Consider the following 25,657-nt stretch of genomic DNA (forward strand, 5'->3'; position numbering starts at 1 on the left):
GCACGATAGAAATTGATTTTTACACGTCGCAACTGCCTGAAAATATGTTCGGAGTATGTTGGGTTTTTTTAAAGCAGCTTCCTGTCTGAGATTTTATCTTGTGTTGGAGGCTGCGGTGCTCTCTCAGGTTGTGTGTTTTTCCCCTTGAGCCAAAGGCGGTGGAGGTCTTTTGTATTCAGTGAGAGTAGTTATTGCCCTCTCACTGACTGTTGAAGGGGAGGAGGAGGAGGAGGGGGAGCGGGCTGAGCAGGTGGACAGTCAGATTGTGTATTACGGGATGATGGTGGGAGGATCAGACTGGCGCACTGTGGGGGAAAGGCTTCCTCTGATTTCACATCAAGGATTGCTTTTTTAATCAGAGAGTAATTAACACACAAAATTACACCCGGTAATAATTCCACTGATGGATGTGTAAATCATGTTTGGTGCAGTGTTTCTGTTGTTGCATGCGGCATAATTGCACCAGTTTCTTTTGAAGTTTTCTCCTGTATTTTAATTTCTATTTGTTAACAATAAGGCAATTTGTTGATTAGAGAATGAAGTTTAACTCTCTGAATCCCAACAAGCTGTTTCAGTGTGTAATCTGCTCTTTTTTCATATTTTTCTCACTCTGGCCTTTTATTTTACACTGCAATATATCAAATATATATGAATCTATAAGTCCTGCAGCTCGATTAGAATCAGCACAATCATGGCTAGAAGTGGGAACAACGCAAACATGTCTTTGTGCAGAATAACACAGTTAGAAAGAAAAAATGCTATTTCAATTTGTCTGATAAATTATTTTATAGAAACTGAAATAAAAGTGCTCAGGCTCAAGTGTCATCAATATTGAAATGGGTTTCCATACATTGTACATATTGAAGTATTGTCATGTTTCCAGCCTCTCCTGTCCTCTCCTCTCCTCTCCTCTCTGCTCTGTGTAAACAGCCTCTCCTGTCCTCTCCTCTCTGCTCTGTGTAAACAGATTTTCAGTGAATATTTGTCACGTTACTGTTTGTTTCAGCAGAATCAATCATTGCTTCACAGTGTCTCTGAGGAGCATAATTTAATGTTCTTAACAAGATCTGAAACTTTCTGGACACGTTTTAAATGAGACACGTGGATGAAAGTGATTCTGACGGAAATAGCACAATTTTAAGCTTCATTTTTGGTTACTTTTTCTAACGGAAAAGTTCCTAACCTATGATGAGTTTAAGGACATACAAAAAGTAAAAATTTCAGCAATAATGTCTGTTTTTATAGTTATTTTTCTACAATAAACAGTGCATATTTGGTTATCTTTAAAAAACAACAACCATACATTTCAATGGTGGGGTTCAGAAGGTTAACTTTAGGCAATAAAACCAGTTGACTAAGGTTCAGTAAAAGAACAGGGTTGGGCTTAAACACAGGTTTACTCCAGATAACAACACTTACAAAATCAGCAGTCTGCTCGGTCAAAGTCCAGCCTACCCTCACTCACCCTGAGCGAAAAAAACCTTCAGCCTATCAATATTACATCATTACACAGTTACATTACAGTTAATGGAAGACGCCGTGGGTCTCGTCAAAGCGTTGCCATCTGACAAGAATTTTCAGATGTTTTGCAGTGTATCCGGTTACTTGTTAATTGTGAACATAATTGGCAGATTAAAGGAAAATGAAAACGAATGTTCAATGCAGCTCAAATTCTATTTCTCAAACTGTATTCATAGCTTTCTGTATTTTGCAAAACAGGTTTTAATAATTGGAAAAACAGTTTAGTTTTGGGCTATTATGTATGTTTTTGAATCCTTTTCATTCTGCCTGTATGTACCACTTCAAAAAATGTTCATCGTGTCATGTTGGTATCATTTTCTTCAGCACAGCCTCACCTATATGACCTGATCATTATTGTTTCACTTTGACTAACTGGATCGACATTTTGAACCCAAAGTCATGCTCAATGAAACAGTTTGTTGGTTTCAATTTTTATACTAAATATATTTGACCTTATCTCTGGTTTTACTTGGCCAATCATCATCAAACAAAAACCAGCATGGAGTTTGAAGAACTTTAGAGGGAAGCTGATGGCAGGAAAACATGCGGCTTCGTTTTTACAGCATGATGTCATGAAAATGTCGCCGTGATTGGCGACTTCAGATGGTAAAAATGCCTTTTTTGCAGTACCTAAATACTACAATGAAGCCTTCTTCCTCATTGTTATTATTTATTATATTTGGGAATGAATGAATAGTCTTCCTGTTTATCAGGTTTTAATGACAGACAAGTTATTGTATCTTAAACATCTTTAAAAGAACAGAAAATTTGTTCCACCTCCATCATATGGACATTTCCTTTTGCAATACTGTGTTGAAATGGGTCCAATTTACTCACAGAGAAAAAATATATGTGTTCAATTTTCTTTTTTGAATTCTGTGGTCCAACTATTGATGTCCAATATGCTCGGCTTCACGCTGCGAGCCCAGAGCTTACCCACTTCTGCTAATGAACACATGCCGTAGTCAGCAATAGACTACAAATCAATGCGCTCACAGGAAACCGCTTCCACTCACATGTACAACACAATGAAACACTCACACGGAGAGAAACACCATTTTGATACCGTGATCCTGGGAGTGATTGCGATACAGAATGTACCACAGGAGGAGGAGGAGGAGGAGGAGGAGGAGGAGGAGGAGGAACGAAGGAGGGACATGGAGGAGATGATTGTGCCACCAGAGCCAGGAAGATTGTAACACCTTAGCAACAAACAAGCCAAGCCTCCTACTGAGGAGGAGCCACAGAGAGCCACACACACACTGATTTGTGCAGCACACAAACACATATAGACAGCTGAAGACAGATGGATGATCCTGATGAAACTGTTCTGGCAGCTGGATAAATGAGACAGGGAGCAGACACTTGAAAACACACCCCGTCCTCGTGTCTTTTTCCCTCCACAAACATGCATCCATCTTTTTTTTTCTCCCCCCCAACTAACCCTGCCTGCCTGCTCACTCTCCCCACTGATCGCTGCTGATCTTTTCTCCGGCGGTCTCCCCATCATTTAGCAGGTCCAGCCTGTGTGGCGGCACTGCTCCACCACCAGCCGTTACCCGCTGCCTTCCCCCTCCTCTCTCCGGCACGCAGGGAGAAAGATGGAGGGGAGGGGAGGATGGGGATGGGAGGGATGAGCAATAAAGAGCAGGGACCCTGCACAGTCTGAGAGGAGCAGCAGAGAGAGAGAGAGAGAGAGAGAGGGAGAGGGAGAGAAAATAAAGGAGGGAAAGGGAAAGAGGATCTTTCTGCATTGTATGGATTGCCTATTGGAACAAGGAGGGGCATGTAGAGGGAGGGACATCGGAGATTCCTATCACTGTGTTGGTGGGAGCCAGAGAGCGCAACGCAGAGTGTGAGCTGTGCATGTGTGAGGGTGTGTGTGTGTATGTGTGTGATTAGACTCGGTGAACCTGTGCGACGGTGTCTCTACTGGGGAGCAGTGACTCGCCTCAGCGCCTCCTCTGTGCCGGCGCTGTGTTGTCATGCTCGAAGCCTGATGCGCTCAGAGGACACGGGGAGACAGCGAGAGGGGCGTGATGGCCGGACGCGCCCTGACTCGGTCATGCATCTCCAGATATCCGCCCGGGCTTCTGCTGGCTTCTCCTCCTGATCCCCTTCAGCCCTCATCAATGTCCTTCCTGTGCGTCTCCGTGAGGCTGCCTACCCTCCCGCCGCCCGCTCTCTGAACGGATGCTGCTGTCAACACATGTGTGGCTTGCAGTGAGAGCCCATGATCTGGACTGGACTACATACAACTCTGGGTGAACAGTGCCATGCTGCTTTAGGGTGACACTGATGCATTTTTAAAGACTTCACCTTTACAGCTGCTGTTGATCAAATTCTTGATGACGTATGATGCGGGGCAGCTGTTATTCTGAATTGAATCTTGATTTTTTTTGTGTGCTCTGAGTGAAGAGGATGGACTGAGCAACATATAACATGGGGGTTGTTGCAAATAAAAATAAGGTCAAGTAAATAATTACCATCCGGAATGAGGCACAATAATGAAGATTTATTAGCCACAGTAGCTGCATACATATGCAGCGGGTAGATTTTAATTGGCTGTTTTCTAGGAACAAAAGAGCTGTTGGACTGCACTGACAGTGTGTTAAAGGTTGTCAGGAAGAAGAGTGGATTTATTTTTCCCAGAGAATTGAAAATTAAAGTCAGAGAAGAAATCCGTGACTGAAATTAAAATCCGAAACAAAGAAATAGGGATTTGGGGGATGGATGAAACCGACGGCCGCTCTGCTGTTGAATCTTCCAAGGAGAAACTTAATCTTCCTCCATGTAAGTTTTCTGTCACGGTCGTGTTGTCAGATTCTCTCGCATCCCAACACGCTGACGAACTGTCAGTCTTCCATGTCGCTCTGTCTGGTTTCATTCATCTACTGTGTGTCCACTGAAGCTTGACCACATGAGCGGAGGCGGCGCCCTGCAGCAACGCACCACCTACCTCATCTCCCTCACCCTGGTCAAAGTAGAGGCTGTGGAGGAGAATGGAGGGGAGGCCAAGAACAGCACCCAGGGGAAGGAGGTGGAGGCCGGGCCTGGAGGAAAGGCCGGAGAGGAGGCCCGACAGAGAGCCGAGCCTGGAGGTGAAGCTCCTGCAAGGGCGGAGAACGGAGCTGGACAGCCGCAAAGAGCCGAGGATGCTGCTGTTGTGAAAGCGGCCAAGTTGAGTGATGAAGTCAAAGATGGAGAGAGAAAACCCGTCAGCCCTCTGAAGGATAAACTGCCCTCTGATGTCCAGAGCAAAGGCAGCGAGAAGCCGCCATGCAACCTCTCCATCCCCTCATCTGCCGAGAGAGTGAAGACTGCAGAGATCGACCTCACACGAGTCGAGAAGACGCCGTCCACCCCAGAGGCCAAGCAGTGCAGGTCCCCATCACTGACCACAACCCCTCCAACAGAGGCGGTGGAGCCCAGCCGCACCCCGACCAGGACCAGCCTGCCGATCCGTCCGGTGGGACAGCGGCCCGTGAGCCTGCTGAAGTCTCACAGCAGTGTGGCCACCCGAGGTCGCGAGTCCAGGGACGGTAGAGAGCGCAGCCCGACCTCAGCACAGAGCCTGGACCGGAAGGACTGCCGCATGCCGACGCGCTCGCCGGGCCCTTGCAGGGCCTCATGGGCCGAGGCCAGCAGGCCCGAAGGATGGAGGGACCTGCGGGATGAAGCACAAGCTGGAATACCTCTGGACATCGGAGGTGGCATGGCTGCAGTGATGAGAGACATGCCCAGAAAGGAGAGACTAAAGACTGGCTCGGCCTCGCTGCCTGCGCCTCAAAACCAAGGCCACAAACCGGCACGCAAAGGTAAAAGCCGCACGCTGGATAACAGCGACCTGAACAGCCTCTCTGAAGACCTGGGGCTGGCCAGGGAGGCCCAGCAGGCCCAGCAGGGCCAACGGGGCTCCGCTAAAGACAGGAAGATGCTCAAGTTCATCAGTGGGATTTTCACAAAGAGCAGCTCAGGGGCGGCGGGGTCGTCGTCCACGGCGCCGCCGGTCTACATCCAGAGAGACTCCAGCGAGGAGGAAGGTAGGAGGTCACAACACAATGACAACATCTACACACATGCCAATAATCCAGTATATCTGCTGAATTCTCGCTTTTGTCCAGGTACTTTAACGCTGAATGCAAATACTATGTGTACTAAAGTGGCGCCAGTTTGATTTTTCTGAACTTTCGCATCAATATTCGGATTCTAAAACACGAAGACTCTGACATCCAAACCAAGACTTTCACTTCATTCAACCTCAAGCCCCAGTAATATATACTGCGTGAGCCCAGATTCACTCATGTGGGTTATTAGGATCCTGGTAGTTGGTCCTCTGCCTGCGTGTATTTATTTAAACTTTCTATTGAACAAATTGTTGCAAATTTCGCACAAAGACACAAAGCATTACGTACATACATCTCAAATTGGGGTTTTTACAGCAGTTTTTTAATGCCTCTTGCCTGTTTGCGGCAGTTCTGTGCACAAAATAACTAGCCAACAGTTTGCAAGGTGAGTGGGTCGAGGTGCATGCCCAAAAGAAAAGCCGACATGTCTGGTCAGAAGGAGAAACAAACCTACTTTTAAACATCATGCAGGACTTTAAGATCAACAGGTTTTTGGATTTGGGCAAATGTCGCAACGACGTAACCTTTTCAAGAGGGCGAGGTGACTCATGGCTGCATGTAAACAGAATTATAAGAGTAATATTCATGATAATTAGCCCTGTTAACAGCTTGGTTGACAAAAAACTGAATATTTTGTGCACGTAAATGTCACTTTCACCTCCTCAGCTCTAAATCCTTAAATCCAAGACAACAAACTGTCATCAGACTCCCTCCTGTCTTCAGTTCCTCTGCCAAACAATTATCAGACATGTAGCTCCTTCATCTGTGCACAGGCATCCGTTTAAAACGAGTCGGGGTGGGGTCGGGTGGGGTTGATCCTTTTAAAGAACCCCACACAGGCCACATTTACAGGCTGTAATGCCGTCACGTGACGAGAAACATTTTCCCGAAGCCAAAAATCGACGACAGATGAAGTTCTTTGATGTGAGAACTGACAATAGAATCATCTTGGACGGTCTTAATCTAATTCCCCTCAGAGCGCGGGCAGATTTCACACCGCTGGAGGGGTAATCTCCACACACACACACACACACACGCACACACACTTAAGCAGCGTTCCCAGCATGGGTTTAAATCTCATAATGAAGCCAAAGGGGAGAAGAGCCGGTGGCATGATCATGGGTGGATTGCGCCGCTCCGGCTGATTTTTGCCTCAGCTTTATTTCCATAAAAGAGGGAAAGACATGAGGCGATTATTTGTTGACCCACGTCAAAAAGGGAAGTGTGCATCCACAGCCAATCGAGAACATTTCTAATCCTGTCTTTGATCGTCCACCCACTGCATGTTCTGCCACTACATGCAGCTTTTTTCCCTCCTCTCCTGTCTTTGTCTCAGTCAAGCATTCAATTCAGATTCCTCCATCATGTCAGAAGCATCATTTTGAGATTTAAGAGTTGCCATCACTGCTTTTGTGTGTGTGTGTGTGTGTGTGTGTGTGTGTGTGTGTGTGTGTCGACGACTGCAGCGTTAAACAGTGAATCTCTTTCACAAACATGTTTGTTCAGAGAAAGAGCGAGTGTCCGCCTGTGGGAGTATGTGTGTGTTTTATGCATTCATTCACTCATTGTGTATTCACACTGTTACACATGCAAGTAGTGAGACTAGCCCCAGCCTTCTGCACACACACACACACACACACACACACACGTTTGCACACACACTTAACTGAGGGCAGGAGGAAGTGTTGCCATGGCAACCGGCAGGACTGCTGCTTCTGCTGCTGCTACAGAGGCTGATGAAACAGAGGGGTGGAGGAGGTGTGTGTGTGTGTGTGTGTGTGTGTGTGTGTGTGTGTGCGTGACCGTGCAATGACACACAGGCTGAGAGGATTCTGACAAATTGACGGGAAAAAAAGATTTAAGTTGTACAATTGGCAGTTTTAGGATGCGAGCTACAGGCGTCGGTACATGTGGGGGTTGCAGAGTGGATCACACATGATTGGTTTGGAGCAGCGAGTGTGGATAATTGGCTTTCTGTATAAATGTGTGTGTCGAAGCAGCAGAAGGATCACACTGTCTGATCACTTTTGGCACCAGCAGCGGGCCATAAAGAGAGCTTTCACTCTCACAAAGATAGACAAACTCTGTTTCTGCCTGCAGCGGCAGCTCCTATGTTAAACCCCCCCTTTTTTTCTTTTTTTTTTGCATCACATCATCGCCGGCTGTGCAGTGTTGGCCTGGACGCGTCAGAGATTTAGAACGAGACTCAAGTTTAATCATCCTCTGGCTTTGAAGGACACTTCACACATTCACACCCAGGATGGCGGGCGGCACAGTCTGCCAAAACCTCCCGCTCTGCTCTCTTGTCTTTCCCTGGTTTATTTCGTTCCTCCTTTTGGAATTCTTCTGTTCCATGGTCATTTTGTCTCTGAAATACTTTTAGCTACATGTTCCCCAGAGGAGGAATCCTACTGACTTTGCTAATCCTCAGACCGTAAGCATCCACTGACGAAAAAGGAAAAATATCTATTGATTTGGGAGACTGTAGTCTGACCCCACAGGTCGTACGTACAAGCAGCGAAATACGAGACATATGAACGTTTGACACTGTCCTCTAGCAGTTGTAGTAATTCTGAATGTCGGGTTTCAAACAAACCCAGGACTTTTACCAGGAGAACAGCGTTGGTGTCCCATGTAAAAACAAAAGTAAACCATGTGATTCAAACATCTTTTTAACTTCCTGCATCACGTTTTTACTGAACTATGTCACTTCCAGTAGTCACATTGTCCTCATAACTTCTTCATTTCGAGCATTCACATAATTTATTCACTGTTTAAACCAGGGGTTGGCAACATTTACTAACAAAAGAGCCATTGATGGACAAAAAAAAGGGGAATAATGTCGTAATGGAGCCGTAAACCTTATTTTGAGATTCACAATGAAGATGTAACAGCTACTAAATCTAAATTAGCCTACCAGCATCACTAATAAGTAATACTGAGCATTTATTAATATGATTTTGTCAGAATGCAGTGATGAATCAAGTGAAAATGAGAGGCTGGACACCAAAGAAATATCTCAGGAGATTTGGAATCAAAAGCTAGTCTAGCGAGAGAAACTCAGAACTAGACTTGATGTTGGCAAAATGTATATGTTAAGGTGCCGGGCTGTGGACGTTTTAATACCGTTTATAGGGAAGCCGCAGGTTGCCTACCCCTGGTTTAAACTGTCTTTTAGATCACCTAACCAGGAAGTTTCCACCCAACCTTAGAGAAGAGCTTTTGTAGCGTGAATCCAACAACAAACCTTTTGTTTATGTACGAACCTAATGACCTATTCTGTCATTTACACTGGTGATCTTATTGGATTTGGGAGTGAACTGTCCCTTTAAGTACATTTTGCTCATAATATACCACATCATATTAAGGTTGTTTTTTTTACTTTAAACAATTATGAAAAAGTGAAATGTATTCCAATGAAAGTCACACACTTGTAATATTTCCTTGGACCTTTAGCTTTGATTACTGACTGTGGTATTGTTTCGATTTAGATTATGCAACGTCACATTTATATCTGTCAAGAGTTGTGTTAATTTTCCACCAACATCTTGTATTGATGATGGGAGAGTCAGACCGCTGCGTAAAGTTTTCTCCACCACATCCCAAAGATTGTCAATGGTGTTATGGTCTGGACTATGAGAGGTTCATGCTCCCTGAACCTCTTTTACAATCGGAGCCTGATTAACCGAAACATTGCCGTCTTGAAATGTGCCTGTGCTATCAGGGAAGAAAATCTATTGATGGAAAGACCTGGTCATTTGGAGGGCTAGACCCTAATCTCAAACCAGTTCCTCACATTTCGAACCAGCTCTCTGCAGGAAAACTGGTTCCAGAGCGGCACCAACTATTTGCTGGTCTCATTTGAGACCAGCAAATAGTTGGTGTCATGAACGGATTACACCTGGAGCTGTAGGCAGGATCAGACAAAACCAACGAAAACTTTGTGTCTGCCATTTTCATAAACACAGTGCTACACTTTGGACCGAAAATTATTCAGTGCTTTATTAAATTAATCATAGTGATTTATATTATCGCTGTCTGACGAAAGCAAAGCTTGTATCTCAAAAAAATAATTTTTTAACCAGGAAAAAAAAACATTTACCATTAATGAATAAATCAGAACAAAACTTCATATTTTGACTAAATTTTAGATTGTATATAAGTGTCACTATTAAATCGCTACTTTGTAAAAAATACCGTTAAAATGGAGTATTTGTTATTAAGGATTCTAATGAGCCGCACTGCATGTCTCTCCTAGTGTGATTATTTTCTTTAATACTCCAATTGTTGATCAGTTTAAAAATACACTTTTATAATGTATAGTACCCTTTTGAAGATCATTTTTACGTGTATTCGCCTACATTTGCCCTACTCACCTTCATTCACACCAGAGGAATGCACAGAGCATTGCTGTGGGATTTTCAATATTGCGGCCAGTGTTTTACCTTTCACAATAAATGTTGCAAATGCGATACTAAGACTACTATGAATTGGTTGTAGAAAAGAAATTTGGCTTCTTTAGATTTGGGCCAGAGTTGATGAGTGGTTGATAGTTTATGAGCTTGTTAACGCAACGCTAGCTAGTGTTCAGTTACCAAATCGGTGACAAGATGAAGTAATGCAGCAATGACAGTGAGTTTTTCTTTTCCTGTTCCAAGACGGTGAAAATGCATTATGGAAATGGATTATACGAGGATTTGGCAGACAGGTATTGATCTCAGTGGAGATAACGGTTTTGGTTTCATCCAGTTTCAGCACATTTTACTTGTCCAAAGAGGTTTGCATCGGACAGCGACATTATGCTTTTATGCTTGAAGTTGGAACTGATCGTTTCTGGGAAAGCGGAGACCACCAGTTCTACACCAGCTGTAGAACTATAGGTTCATGTTGGTCGTAAAGGGGTAGTAGTCAGCTGAACCTGAGCAGACCCCCACAGAGTGTACATTGCATCACTGGAACATTGTAACTCTGGACTCATCAGACCATGTGACCTTTTCCAATCGCTCCAGAGTCCAATCTTTATGCTCCCAAACAATCTGAAGCCTGTCTTTCCCTGATTAGCCTCAATTAAGGCTTCACAGCTGTTTAGTCCCACTCCCTTGAGTTCTCTTCTCAAAAAAGAAAAGCCAGAGTACAGAGGGAACATGAAACTGCTGAGAGGACAAATACAGGTAACTACAACAAATAGCCTAAAACACAACCTACAGCTTCCAGAATCAACGTACAGTTCAATCAACACCTCTTTAAAACAGTTTCAACACAAACTGAACATCATAACCTTCACAGAGGAGGGTTTATTGCAGGACAGCTTTGGTTTTAGGTCGCTTTACCTAAAAAATGTCTGTTAATCTCTTTTCTGTCTGAATCAGTTTCAGCCTCTCCTCAGGCTCTCTCCCTCTCTTTATTCTCGTCCCACTGAAGCTGCAGCTGTGTGTCTGAGTGTGAGCGTCACATCACATTGGGGGCATGCCACCTCTCCCTCGCCCAGTGGGGACGTTGGCACAGCTGTGTGCAACCCGACCCCTCCAGACTACTGTACTGTGATGTGCATGGGAGGGATTGTGTGGTTTTCCACCATCCGCACTCAAAATGTTATATTATTGAATGTTTTCATGGTGATGTCTGGTTTGGTCGTGGTGACTCTTTCCAAACAATGGTGGTTCTAAAGGGGGGCAAGAGTGAGTACAGAACCCCTGTAATATTAACCCTGGACCCCAGACTAGACTGTGTTTCAGAGGCTGTTGTGGACTCAGTTTTTAAGGCTTGTTTGGCGAAGAAAAGCTGACATGGCCTTTTTCAAAAGCCTCCCTTGACCTCTGACCTTGAGATATCTGAATGTAAATGGGTCCTATCGGTACCCACTCTCTTCTTTACATTACAGACATGCTGATAACATGCAGTTTAGGTTATTTCCGCCTTTTGTTTATGTATATTTCTGCATACTTGGGTCAGTAAACAGTCTGTGAGCTGCAAATATCGGGTCTGACTAGAAAGCTGAGTCTCTTGTGGATTCAATGAGCCCAATTTTCTTCATGTTTGATGATGTTAATCCACAAACTAGAGACGTAGAGCATTCAGAGGATGGATGGCTTTCCACACTATATTGACAATAAGGAGCTTTCTCACCAGTTCTTGCAGAAATCTCAAACCAAGTCATAGCAAGGATTTTTCTATGGTGTTCTTCAAAGTCTTGGTGTTTTAATGTGGCATTTTGGAGGGATTTTTTTTTAACCGTTTTTATCAATTTTCAGGTGGCAAAAAAGTATTCAATTTTGCACTTAATCTTTGTAACAAATCATATGAACCCAAAAATTGCTGTTGCAGCCTATAACTAAGCATGGGAACTTCCTACAAACAGTCTGTTCTAAACCTCTTTTAACTCACCTTACCAAAAGAAATTTCTTTATGAAAAGAAAAACTTTTTTTATGTCTTTGTGTCACAAAATGTATGGACATTTGGTATGACATCATGGCTACCAAGGATGCTATTGGAGTCTCCATAAATATATAATCATAAATATTATTATGACAATTATAAAAGCCTGTGTAAATTAGTCATTTTTTGAGATATCTTCATCAAATTTGAACTGGGAGTAGGTTGTAGGTATTTTAAAATGTGATCCCATTATGTTTTTCAGCTATAAAGTCCCAGCTATAATGATCTGCAGGCCTGTATTTACCAAAAATATTCAGACGGACAATGAAAAGCAAATTTTTCACTGCGTTTTAACTCTCAATCACTCAAAAACAGCAGCACTTACAGTTATTCTGTCTCTTTGGGAATAAACTTCAGAGTGTTACCTTTCAAATTTGACCAAAACCACAGATTGACACCAAACTATTCAAGAGCAGCTTTCAATTTGCATTTTAAAATTTTTTTTCTGGGTTTTCAGGTTAATTTGCAGGAACACCAAGGGGTAAAGTGGCATTTTTGAGTGTTTCTTAAAAACTTTTTCCTCAAGTTGTCATACAGAGATACTAGAGTGAATAGCTGTGGATGCTGGAGTGAATGTATCTATAGAAAACGTCTCTGTACAGAGTTCACAGTTTTGTTCTTTACCTCTGACTGCAAATGTGTTAAGAAGCGATTTATTCTTTCAGTCGATGAAGTAAAAAACATTCTCTGGCTGCAGCTTCTCCAATTTGACGATTTGCCGTTCCTCCCGGTTCTATATCACCATAAACTGAAATATAATCTTTGGCTTATTGACTGTTGCTCACACTGATATAGACATTGGTAGACGTTACCTTAATCTCAAGGAATCTGTGATGGGAATTTTCCATCTACTTTATGGCAAAACCTAAAGGTTAATGAATGAATCAATGAAGTTGCAGCTCTAGTTTAGATGCTGTTGGAATCCACAGTGGAGTCTTTGGATGTTTGACTGGCAGCTGAACTAAAACATACATTAAAGGCCACAATCAGTGACTCTCCACACAGCTGCCCGTCATTTAAAGCTCATGGGAAGCCAAGTGGATAACGAGTGGTGTGGCTGCATCTTGTCGGCCCCCCCGTCGTCACTCAAAGGTTATGTTCATTAAAATGACCTGCGAGGCCACACGTGTGCTTATGGCGAGCAGTCCTGCAGCAGCTGTGTGATTTATGGCGCTCCCACAGGCCGTTACGATGGCTGCCCTTTCTACTGTACATGATCCCAATGATGAATCTGTCTCTGTGTGTCTCTGCCTCACTGACTGTCTCCGTCTCTCCTTCTCTAGTAAATATTGCCAACAGCCAGGAGTGGACCCTGAGCAGATCCATCCCAGAGCTCAGACTGGTGAGACCCAAAGCAACAACACACCGGCACCACAAACAGGATTATACAGTTTATTCTATAGAGACAGAGCGCCAAGCGTCACCAACCAAACACTAACAAAACGTCTGTTTCTAGCTAAAACTTTTAGATTTAAACATATCATATGATTATTTTAGCACTCTATGTGAAGGGTAGCCAACCTGCGGCTCCAGAGCCTCATGTGGCCCTTTAGGCCCTCTGCTCCCTGTGGCTGTGACGAACAAATTATATGAAACGAAATAGTTTTTTTTTTTTTTTACATTTTACTTTTAATTTATCATTGGTGTAGACCCAAAGCAATTTGTATTCTTCAATTGTAAAAAGGTGTAGCTTATATACAGCATTAAAAAGATACATTTTAGTCAACTAAAATGTGCATCATAGAGTCCAAAAGTCTGCAGCCCGACACTTTAAACTCTGAATTTAGCCAACTTCAAGTCTAGTTTTGATTTTCCCTCACTAGGCTTGCTTCGGACTCCAAATCTCCTGAGATATTTCTTTATGTTCAGCCTCTCATTTACACTTTGGATCTGGTTTCATTCTGACAAAATCATAATAATAAATGCTCATTATGACCTATTAGTAATGCTGGTAGGCTAATTTAGACAGTAGGCTGTTTTGTCTTCATTGTAAGGCTCAAAATAAGGTTTGTGGCTCCATTCCAACATTTCTCTCTTTTTTTGGCCAATAATGGCTCTTCTGTCAGTAAAGGTTGCTGACCCCTGATCTATGTCTAGCAGAAAGGACAAGCTGGCAGTAAGAAAGCTAATGCTAACTATAGAGCGCCACAGGAATGAGTTTTAATGCAGAAAGTAAGTTAGCATGTTAGTGTCCTGGGGTCTCTCCTCTCAAACTCAGTGAGGATTTTGAATGTGTTGGTGGTTAGAAGCTGAAATAACGTCTGTGGTTAACACAAGCTGAAGTGTTTTCTTCTATGACATAAAATACATTAGTAAATACCAGTGGTGGAAAGTTACTAAGTACGTTTACTCAAGTACTATACTTAAGTACCATTCTGAGGTACTTGTACTTTACTTGAGTTTCAATTTTATGTAACTTCATACTTGTACTTCACTACATTTTGAGGCAAATATTGTAGTATTTACTCTACTACATTTAGCTGACAGCTTTAGTTACTTTTGATACTTTAAGTACATTTTGATGCTGATACTTTTGTACTTTTACTTCATTAGGTTTTGAACGCAGGACTTTTTCTTGTAGTGGAGTAATTTCACAGTGTGTTAATAGTGATTTTACTGCAGTAAAGGATCTAAATACTTCTCTACCAGGGGTAAATACCCCCACTTGTGAATTTATACGTTTTTACGTGTCCTAAATAAAGCGGCTGCTAACAAGTGGAAATGAGACTACAGTGGTTGTTTGAACATCATCACGGACAGGAACTCTCTCACTAGTCGCCTCACAGCCTCTGGCTCTGTATACTCTTGTAGATTAGGTTGATAAACTATTTATTAGGCTACGGATGATCTGTCGGCTACATTAACACTTCAAACACCATAACAGTGGTATTCATCCTGCTGAACAAAACATGTCAGCATCAGAAACGTGTGAGATTATTTTCTGCAATGATCCGAAATCCCAGAGGAGAATTAACCTACAAAAATACATCATTTTGTTTCCTCTCTGTGTGTTAGTGAGCTAAGACACTTAATACTGCAGCTTTCTGAATGATCCACATTCTATTAAAACACAAGTTATTTTAATGCTTCAGTTTATCTTACATAAATGTAGGAAAGTTGGATTTATGACTTAGTGACAGAAAGTTAACATTAAATATTCTGATTTTCAGGATTGTAACTGCTGATGTCTCACATCTGTTTGCACTTATATCCTCTTAAAAGTGCTCTGTCTCTACGAAGTATTTTAATTTTAACAGCCACTAAATGCTTCATATTGAAACTTAGAAACCACTGAATTCATAGCCTTATGTATATAGTACTCTGAAATTGGCCCTACTTTAATTTTTGGTATTTTAAGTAAATGCTTTTAACACTTTAAATTTTAAATGCAAAGTATTCTTATATTGTGATTACACTCCTTTAAAAGGTGACAGACTGAACAAGAACTGAAATGAACAGAGACACATTTGATGGAGGAACTAAAACTAAAGCAGTTTTAATTCAGTCTGGGTTATATTTGATACGGGGCAGAGTGATGGAGCGTGCACGTTGACCCTGACTGATCTTCACGGTGCTGTGTTTCTTCTCCCAGGGCATTCTGGGAAGTCTAAAAAGTGGCAAGTCAGCGCTGGTGAACAAATACATCACAGGCAGTTATGTTGCTCTGGAGAAGCCCGACGGTGAGAAACACTAAACATTCATTTTTTACAGCAAATTTAAATGTCCTTGTACTTCATCTGGGTATTTTTCCTTGGATAAAATGTTGTACATATTACTCCTCTACACACATATGACAGCATTAGTTACTTCACAAATTACACTTTTTGCACACAAAACATATGAAAATAAAGAACTATGAATCACTTTCTCCCTGAAGCTTCAAGTCAATAAATTTAAAGAAATATGGGGAAATTAAAAGTGTATATTTCTCCAAAAATATTTTTATTTTATTTATTTATTCTCTGTTAAGCGTCTTTGAGTGTCTAGAAAAGCGCCGTATAAATTAAATGTATTATTATTATTATTATTATAAAATATTTTTCCATATGTATTCTAGTCTAGTAGCATATACTGTATTTATAGGTATAATTGCATGTGTTCTTGTCTATTATTTGGAGAGAAAAAAATAAAAATAAAAAATCCTCTTTTAAAACAGAACACCCCATGTTCTAATTTTTGTTCAAATTATACTGCAAAAAGCTTAATTTAAAAAATAAATGTTTATATAAATGTTTAAGTATTTTTTTAGGTTCTTAATATGAAGATATGCTGCTTTTCCTTTTAATTCTTTAAATGCATTTGTTATAATGTTGAAGGCCTCACTTTGGACTCTGGATCAATGAGACGACTTCTCTCATTATTTTATTTTTTTATTTTTTTTACAAACAATCAGTTCATTTGTATTAATCTAATATAACCATAATAATAATAAAATAAACTTAAAGAATTCATCTGCAGATTAATCCATAATGAAATGAATCATTGGTAGCTCCAGCTCAACCAACTACAGCCGTAAAAACATACTTTTACATGATCAGGACAAGTTTTACTGTCTTTATGGAGATTGTGCTGATTCTACTTGCATACTTTAATTTAAGGAAGTATTTGATGCAGGACTTGTACTTGTAACAAACATGCAACATCATATTTTTGGCTTCTTCCTCACTGAGTGTCATATTTCATTTTGTATGCTGTTTTAAACTAACGTGTCTGTCCCTCATCAGGTGGCCGTTATAAAAAGGAAGTGCTGGTGGACGGACAGAGTCACTTATTACTGATCCGGGAGGAAGCTGGACCACCTGATGCACAGGTGTGTGTGTGTGTGTGTGTGTGTGTGTGTGTGTGTGTGTGTGTGTGTGTTCTTGTACTTCCTACATAGTGAGGACCAGAACACATTTTTAACCAACAGAGTGAGGACATTTTTGCAAAGTGAGGACATTTCGGCCGGTCCTCACTTCTTTAAAGGCTTTTTTGAGATTTCAGACTTTGTTTTAAGGGTTCAGGTTACATGATGATGATAATTAACTGAAACTGTATTGTGTGGTTACAAAACTAACTAAAATTATAGTGAAAATGTCCTTCGTTTTCGTCTTTGTCAACTTTTTTCATACATAATGAAGATGGATAAGACAAAGGAAATAAAGGCAAAATTTACTGTGACCTAGCTCTTTTAATCTCCCACCCAACAAATACCCCATTACAAAAAAAACTAAAACTAATAAAAACTCAACTAAAACTAAAGCATTTAAAAAAATAAATACTTAACTAAAACTAGCAAACTCACTCTAAAAACTCATTAAAACTAACTGGATTTGAAAACAAAAATTCACAACGAAATTAAAACTAAAACTAATGAAAAATCCAAAACTATTATAACCTTGCAAGGGAATTCACTGTGCCAATGAGGGTCCTCACAAAGATAGAAGTACAAGAATGTGTGTGTGTGTGTGTGTGTGTGTGTGTGTGTGTGTGTGTGTGTGAGACAGTTGAGAGAGTTTGTGTGCAACAGTTAAATACCTGCAGACTTCATCCATCGTCCTCTTCCTCATGCAGTTCAGCAGCTGGGTGGACGCAGTGATCCTGGTCTTCAGTCTGGAGAACGAGGGGAGCTTCCAGGAGCTCTACCAGCTCTACAGCCAGCTGAGCGCTCACCGCCACGACATCCCCGTCATCGTGGTCGGCACCCAAGGTCAGCACCATGTCACAGCCACCAAGATTTATTCTGACACAAAAGAATCAATCTTTTCATGAGTCAAAATGTTTTCTGGAGTTGTGAAAATGTTAATAAATCTGTTCAGGCGCTAGATTTGATTTCTATTTATTTCTTTCCCAGTAACAAGTAGCGAAACTAATTAGTTTACCAACTTTACAGGAGAAACAAAACAAAAATGTAATATACTTTGACCACTAAATTCAGTCTTTAGAACTTCAAAAACATAAATAGTATACTTAATAAACAATATATTGGCATGTATGTCAGAAAATATTTTTCCATGTTTCCTGTTTTTTTGGAAGGTCACAAAATGAAAAAATGGCATTATCTGAAAAAAATATTTTAAAAAAGCTTGAATTTAAGTAAAAAAGTAATACTAATCGATCATTATAATATTAAATACCACAAAAGGCTAAATGTGTGTCATTAAGATTCAAGAGACTTTTTTGGGGGGGGATTTTACAGTGTTTTGGGTGAGTAATTATTTAATAAATGTTTTAGGACGGGGCTTTTTTATGCATGTGGTGTAATCTGATGTCAAACAGCAATATGGGGCTATTTGTTGAGTGTTTGTAGTATAAAAATAGCAATCATAATGGAACAGGCACCCTGGAATGAAGCAAAACTAAGGAAGTAACTTAAAGCAGGAGGAGGCACCTTTCTCCAACATCAGACTTTTTAAAACCTTTAAATCCAATTTATTTCTATTCACTGATCTTGTCCTTTCAGATAAAATCAGCAGCACCAACCCTCGTGTGATCGAGGATCAGAGAGCCAGACAGCTCTGCATCGACGTGCGTCACTCGCTGTTTTACGAGACCTGCGCGACCTACGGCTTCAACGTCGACCGAGTGTTTTCAGAAGGTGAGTTGAGTGAAAATTCTGCTCTAAATACACATCAACAGGATTCACTGTGAGGTAAAACTCCTGTTTCTGACACATATTACTACTGAGTGAAACAGTTTAACCCTCTGGACCCCAACAAGCTGTTTCAGGGCGTTTTTGCTCTTTTTTAAATTTTCCTCACTGTGTCCTTGTATTTCACTGCATTACATAAAATCTCTATAAATCTATAAGTGCTGCAGCTCTATGGAATCAGCACAATCATGGCTAGAAGTGAGAACAACTCAAACATGCCTTTGTGAAAAATAACAGTTAGAATGACAAAAATCGTTAAAAAAACAAACAAATCAAAAACAAAAAACAAGATGAAACGCAAATTGATTTTTTAAAATTGGAATAAAATGGAATTTATATTTTATATATATAATAACTTTTCCAAGTGCCCACAAGTGTCAAGAATATTGGGGGAAAAGTGTGTCTTCACATATTGTACATATTGAAGTATTGTCATGTTTTCAGCCTCTCCTGTCCTCTCCTCTCTGCTCTGTGTAAACATAATTTCAATGAATATTTGTCCCGTGACCGTTGGTCATGTCTTCACAGTGTCTCCGAGGAGCAGAATTTAATGTTTTTAACACAACCTACTTATTCCAAAATGTTTCGTTTTTACATTGTTTTAAATGACACATGGTGAATGAAGTGATTCTGACAGAAATATCACTATCTTAAGCTTCGTTTCGGTTACTAACTGAAACTTTTGTAACTTACGATCAGTTTTAAGATTGTCAGAAAGTTAAAATTTGGAACATAATGCCTTCTTTTTAACAGTTTCTTTCTACGATAAACGTATTTTTGGCGATTACTTAAAGAAAACGTGTTTCCTGGTGGGACGGTGGGGTTCAGAGGGTTAATGTTGCTGTTTGTTTGTTTTCCAGCTGCTCAGAAGATTGTAGCTCAGAAGAAGCAGGCGGCGCTGCAGGCCTGTAAGTCTCTCCCAAACTCTCCCAGTCACTCCGGAGGCTCCACACCTGGATCTGCCTCGTTCCCCGGACAGGTAACTCATCCTGGCAGCTGGAGGTTTTATTTCTGTGTCATGACAAACATTTGACTCAAGACCATTTTAATGTAACTTTATACTTCAACTCCACTACATCTCAGAGGCAAAAACAATACTTTTGATCTTCATTACGTTTATTAAATTTAGTTATTAGTTTGCAGATTCAGATTAGTGACAGGATATAAACCGTATTACAGGTTAAAATAAGATACCTGGTGTAAATTTACAAGTATATAAAGTACATCAATTAGCTCCGCCTTTACAAGCTGCAACAAGCACATGAAGCATCAGTACGTTTAATAAAATAAGTCATAAAATAAACATTCTGAAGCCATTCTGCAGACATTTTGGCACTTGAAGTACATTTAAGAATTGCTCATATTTTTGCACTTTTAGAGTATTTCTACACTGTGGAATTAGTACTTTTACTACTTTACTTACTACAGTGGAATACTAGAGATATACCAGGATACAAATAAGATATTCAGGAAAGCACAAATAAATTGTAGGAAACTGATATTTCTCGTTATTAAACAGGAAAAAATCCATCATGGACATCATTATTTTTCAAAAAAATTATGAAATGTACAGTGTGAGGATGTGGAAATATACTTTATAATGCATTATATGCAGATATTAAATCAATTAGATGCTTTGGAAGCATGACCGACTGTGTCATTTCCAGTAAAAACTAAATCAAAAACAAAACAGAATAGAAAACTAAATGAAAATAAATGTCTTTATCACTGAAATAGCACATCGAATAGATTGTTTTCTTCTATCAAACTGTACCGAATACAGATTTTGGCTTCTTAAATCAGTAAATAAGAGTTTTTTATCACTATATTTATATTTTACTCTCCCAAATGTTGGTTTTGGTTTGTGTCATGAGCACACTGCTTCAGCAAACGCAGTGAATAAATATTTTGATCAATAAAAAACATCTCACCGAGCCAAGAGTGAATAAAAATCCACCAATTTGTTTATCCAAAATAAATTCTAGTGAGTCAGTAACTGAGCTGCTTGTGTCTCCAGGCTGGCGTCCCACAGCTCCTCACTAACTAACTAACAGACAACAAAACATATCTAACAGCACTGCTTTAAACAGGTTCACACAGAAGAAGATTCAAAGGAAAGGCGGAATAAAAAATGTGCAAGAAAGACACTGATATCAGAGCGCTGAATCCTAATAACACGTTCAGGTGTGAATCTTGTTATTGTTCTTGTGTTTGGGTAAACACAATCTTTCTCCAGTCTAGACAGATATTACATAAGACCTGATGAAAATAGGACGCAGATCAAAGTGTTCTGCTGTTGGTATGCTGGTGGTTTCTTCTCAGTATTAATCCACTTTCTCACTTTGAATGAGCCTTTTTTTATTGTTCTGCTCTCCAACAGAATGATTCAGGAGCAGCTGATGCCAAAAAAAAGTCACATTTTTTTGCATTTTAGTATTTTTGAGAAAACGAGACACAATTAACTCTAGAAAAACGTACTTAAAATGGAAAATAATCACTTTTTGCACGTTTACTCAAGTAAGAACAGTATTTATACGCTGTCTTATTAGTACTTTTACTTCAGTAGAATATCTGAGTACTAGAGATGTACCCAAATGCAAATCAGTTATTCAGGAAAGTACAAATAATTTGCAGTAGTTTCTTGTTATTATTCAGGAAAATTCATCATTGACTCGTCTCTGCGCCAATCATTGTTTTTTTGTTTTTTTTACAAATGATGAACAATGTGAGGACATGGAAATATACTTTATAATGCATTATATGCAGATATTAAATCAATTAGATGCTTTGGAAGCACGGCATTGCGAATGAATATAAGGTAAAGAAAAATACAATATTTGCCCAATTTAATGTGTCTCTCTGGTATAAATCACACTAATTTCCGGTCTTCTCTCTCACTTTGGATGAGCATTTTTTTCTATTGTTCTGCTCTCATACAATAGCAATAAATGTCACCTTTTTCCTGTATATTTCAGTTTTTTGGAGAAAAAGAGAGACAATTACCTCTAGAAAAACATATTTAAAATGGAAAAGAATCACAAATCAAGACTTTACTTGTAACAAAGTATTTCCACACTGTAGTATTGTTTTACTTCAGTAGAATATCTGAGTACTAGAGATGTACCCAAATGCAAATCAGTTATTCAGGAAAGTATAAATAATTTGTAGGAAACGGATATTTTTTCTATCTGAAGTTTCTCGTTATTACTTAGGAAAAAATCCATCATTGCCAATCGCACCAATTTCCGGTCTTCTTTCTCACTTTTGATGAGCATTTTTATTGTTCTGCTCTCATACAATACCAAAAAGTCACCCTTTTCTGCATATTTCAGGGTTTTTTTTAAGAGAGACAATTACCTTTAGAAAAACACATTTAAAATGGAAAATAATCACTTTTTGCACTTTTACTCAAGTAATAACAGTATTTCTACACTGTGGTATTAGTTCTTTTACTTCAGTAGAATATCTGAGTACGAGAGATGTATCCGAATGAAAATAAGTTATTCAGATATTTTCTTATTATTCAGGAAAAATCTGTCATTGACACGTCTCTGTGTCAATTATTGTTTCTCCAAAATATGAAAAGTACTGTGCAAGGATGTGGAAATATATTTTACAATTAGATGCTTTATATATATATATATATATATATATGCCCAATTTAATGTGTCTTCTTTCTCACTTTGGCTGAGCTTTTTTAATGTTCTGCTCTCCTACAGAAAGATTCATAAGTAGCTAGTGCCAAAAAAGTCAATTTTTTTCTGCAAATTTCAGTATTTTTGAGAAACAATTACCATTATTAATAATTATTAACAATTATTAGATAAACATTTTTAAAATGGAAAAGAATAAATAATATATTTTTTACTTGGGTATGACTTTCAGATTTAAAATGAGAATGTGGAGCTCTCTTTCTCTCTCTCTGGGCATTTTAAGAGTTGCATGCATTATAAAGTAAAACTCATTTATCAAACTGAAATCTAATTTTCATCGCCCTCCACCTCCACCTCAGCTCCATCAGCATCACGTTTTTTCAGATTCACACTGTCGATCATCGCCCACTTCATTTAACATGTATTTCACCTGTTTCTCATCTTTCATCACATTGTCACTCTCTCCACCTCCACCTCCCCGTGACCTCCTGACCCCGCTGTCCTGTCCTCCCCCACCCTGGCTCCTCCTCTCAGGCCAGTAATGGCTCGAGTTGCGGCTACGCCTACTCCCTCCCCTCCACGCCAGTGATCGGCCACAGAGAGCTGCGGGTGGCTCAGGGCGAGGGGGGCGGGAGCGTCAACTCCCGAGCTCTGAAGGGCATCCCCCGACGGCCCTCCCTCTTCAAGGTCAGTGGAGGCCAACTGCCGGGTGCCTGGCACCTTCTCCCCTCCTGTCATCTCTCACCATCATTTCACACCATTTATCACACCATTTATTTCCGTCTCTCTGCTGACATCTTTTTAAAACCGCCTCCCTGCTGCTGTTGCATTTATTCTATTTCAGAACCGGGACCCAGATAAGAAGTCGGGTGACGGTAAAGGAGACCTGAGCGGGGCGCGGGGCGTTCCCATCAAACAGGTTGGCTAAACACGACCAAACAGCACACAATATAAAGAGTATTACTTTGGTTTCTAAAGGGAATTTCAGGTTTTTAGTGAGCTAAATCTCAACAATAAGAGCTCTTTGTTTCATTTAGTGCTACGTCTTTTAAATTCAGCCACAGTTAGACGTATGATGTGTGTACATACAGTCATGGAAAAAATGATCAAACCCCCCTTGTTTTCTTTAATTTCTTGTTAATTTTCCATGGTTTTCTTGATAATGATTTTGGTTATTATGAAGAAAACCATGGAAAATTATATTTAAGATATCAGCTCTTAAATTAAACTCGTACGAGCTATTTTTGTTATCATTATGTTTGTCCAAACAAAAGTACCTTTAGTTGTACCAGGCATTAAAATCAATAAGACATTGAAGAAAACAAGGGTGGTCTAATCATTTTTCCATGACTGCATATCACTTAGAATGTTTAATTTAATTTGAATTTTTCATTATGTTTGGTATAGAAACCTTAACCTCTTCCACTCCTGCACATGTGCAGCTCATCCCTGTGTGTCAACTGTCTCTTGTCATAAATCTGTAATAAAACCATCAATGTTTTGGTAAGTTTAGAGTTAAGAGATTTAGAGCATTATGATGAGTATATGAAGGACATTCCGATGCTTAGACATGTAGGACATAGCTTAAGTGCAAAATTATATTTTTTTGCCACAATTAAAATTGTCAAAATCCCTCCAAAATGCCACAGAAAAATCCATGCTGTGAATTGGTTTGAGATTTCTGCAAGAATTGCATTTTTCAGCAAGCACTTGTTTTTTCTAAACTGCTCATTGTCACTATAGTGTGTAAAGCCATCCATCCTGTGAATGCTCTAGGTCTCTAGTTTGTGGTTGTAAAGTTTCATGAGGCTGTGATTATCCTAGAGGTCACAGCTGCTCATTTTATACACTGAGCTCAAGTTTCACTCACTAACATCATCACACATGAAGAACATTGGGCTCATTGAATCCACAAGAGTCTCAGCTTTCCAGTCAGACCCCATTTATGCAGCTCACACACTGTTTAGGGACTCCAGGATGCACAAATATTCATATGCAATAGGACGAAAATTTAAATTTATACTGGATTAGATAAAACTTCATGTGTTTTTCACGGGATCAGCATAAAGTGGGCTTGTCTGTAAAGAGGAGTCTCGTGGGTACCTGTTATTTAACCTCCTCGTTCAAGATCTTTATCATAGCTTTAAAAGTGATTCTTTACATCATCAGCATCTGCAGAGAGTCGAAGAGGTTAAATTCTGTCATATCAAAATTATAAAGTGGGATTTATCAACCAGAGCAACATACGAAAGTCTCACCGTGCTTTGCTCAAAATGCTGTGACAAAAGTGAGACATTTCTGTATGAAATACATCAAACACACTATAGGATCATCCTATTACCCTGTCTTGTATTGATTTACAAAAACAGAAGAACGAGCCACGTCACATCACTGCTGAACAATGCTTCAGTTTGCTTGCAGCACAATAATGTGTACAAATTCCCTCCTCAGCAGGAAGGTGGGAACAAGCTCGTCTATAAATTTCTTCTTACATAAGCAGCACGAGAAACTCTGTTTCAACCTTTCTCGAGGGTGTTCTATTAATACTGTGCTTTCAGCTATTGTTGTTGGACCACTTTACACTTTGAATCTGACTAAATTTAGAGCCGAGACGATTTCTTCAGAGCATCTTCTGTTTCAGCGCTGTGACCTCGGTTGTTGTTTTTTTTACAGAGCATCCTGTGGAAGAGAAGCGGCAGCTCTCTGAATAAGGAGTGGAAGAAGAAATACGTTACCCTGTCCAACAATGGCACGCTGTCCTACCACTCCAGTTCCAGTGTAAGAGAGCGAGCACGAGCCAGGTCGATGCAGCAGTAAAACACACAGAGACAGATTCACAGCTCTCACTGTGGAGGAGAGAAAACCTGCAGCTTTTCAGAATTAACTGCAGTTTCAACTTCAGTCACTTTCAGTACAGACACAGGACTGCAGGAAGAAAACTAGAATGCATTTACTCAAGTACAATTTTGTGTTTTACTATACTATACTATATTAGTATACTATTTGTGTTTTACTTAAATGTCTCAGTAACAGCAGTGCCTATCAAAATTGCTTGCACCGTTTATCGTACAAAGAAAATGTAAAACAGGCATTATCGATTAAATTTGAACTTTCCGACAGTCCTTAAACAGATCATAGGTTACTGAAGTTTCCATAAGAGAAAGTGACCAAAACTAGTCTTAAAATGTTGATATTTTTGTCACAATCACTTTATTCTACATGTGGCATTTAAAATAAAGTGTTTGCACTAACCAGATCCTGTTAAAAACATTAAATTCTGCTCCTCAGA

At 40.0% G+C, this 25,657-nt stretch overlaps 1 protein-coding gene across 3 annotated transcripts in view; it reads left to right on the top strand.

Annotated features, from left to right (window-relative positions):
• The window catches only part of agap2 (ArfGAP with GTPase domain, ankyrin repeat and PH domain 2), a 42,912-nt gene that overhangs the window by 3,300 nt on the left and 13,955 nt on the right, over positions 1–25,657 (top strand). Inside the window, exons 1-10 of one of the 3 annotated variants that reach the window (XM_059332797.1) lie at positions 3,386–5,564; positions 13,368–13,426; positions 15,677–15,764; positions 16,809–16,894; positions 17,638–17,773; positions 18,527–18,661; positions 19,576–19,694; positions 22,903–23,055; positions 23,213–23,287; positions 25,042–25,146. In XM_059332797.1, coding sequence (XP_059188780.1) covers positions 4,442–5,564; positions 13,368–13,426; positions 15,677–15,764; positions 16,809–16,894; positions 17,638–17,773; positions 18,527–18,661; positions 19,576–19,694; positions 22,903–23,055; positions 23,213–23,287; positions 25,042–25,146 — 2,079 coding nt within the window. In that variant the 5' untranslated portion in view covers positions 3,386–4,441. Of the gene's footprint in view, positions 1–3,385; positions 5,565–13,367; positions 13,427–15,676; positions 15,765–16,808; positions 16,895–17,637; positions 17,774–18,526; positions 18,662–19,575; positions 19,695–22,902; positions 23,056–23,212; positions 23,288–25,041; positions 25,147–25,657 lie in introns of those variants that run through there. The other 2 variants (XM_059332799.1, XM_059332798.1) reach the window with 2 other exon arrangements.

This window comes from Centropristis striata, chromosome 5 (assembly GCF_030273125.1).
Source record: "Centropristis striata isolate RG_2023a ecotype Rhode Island chromosome 5, C.striata_1.0, whole genome shotgun sequence".
NCBI lineage: Eukaryota > Metazoa > Chordata > Actinopteri > Perciformes > Serranidae > Centropristis > Centropristis striata.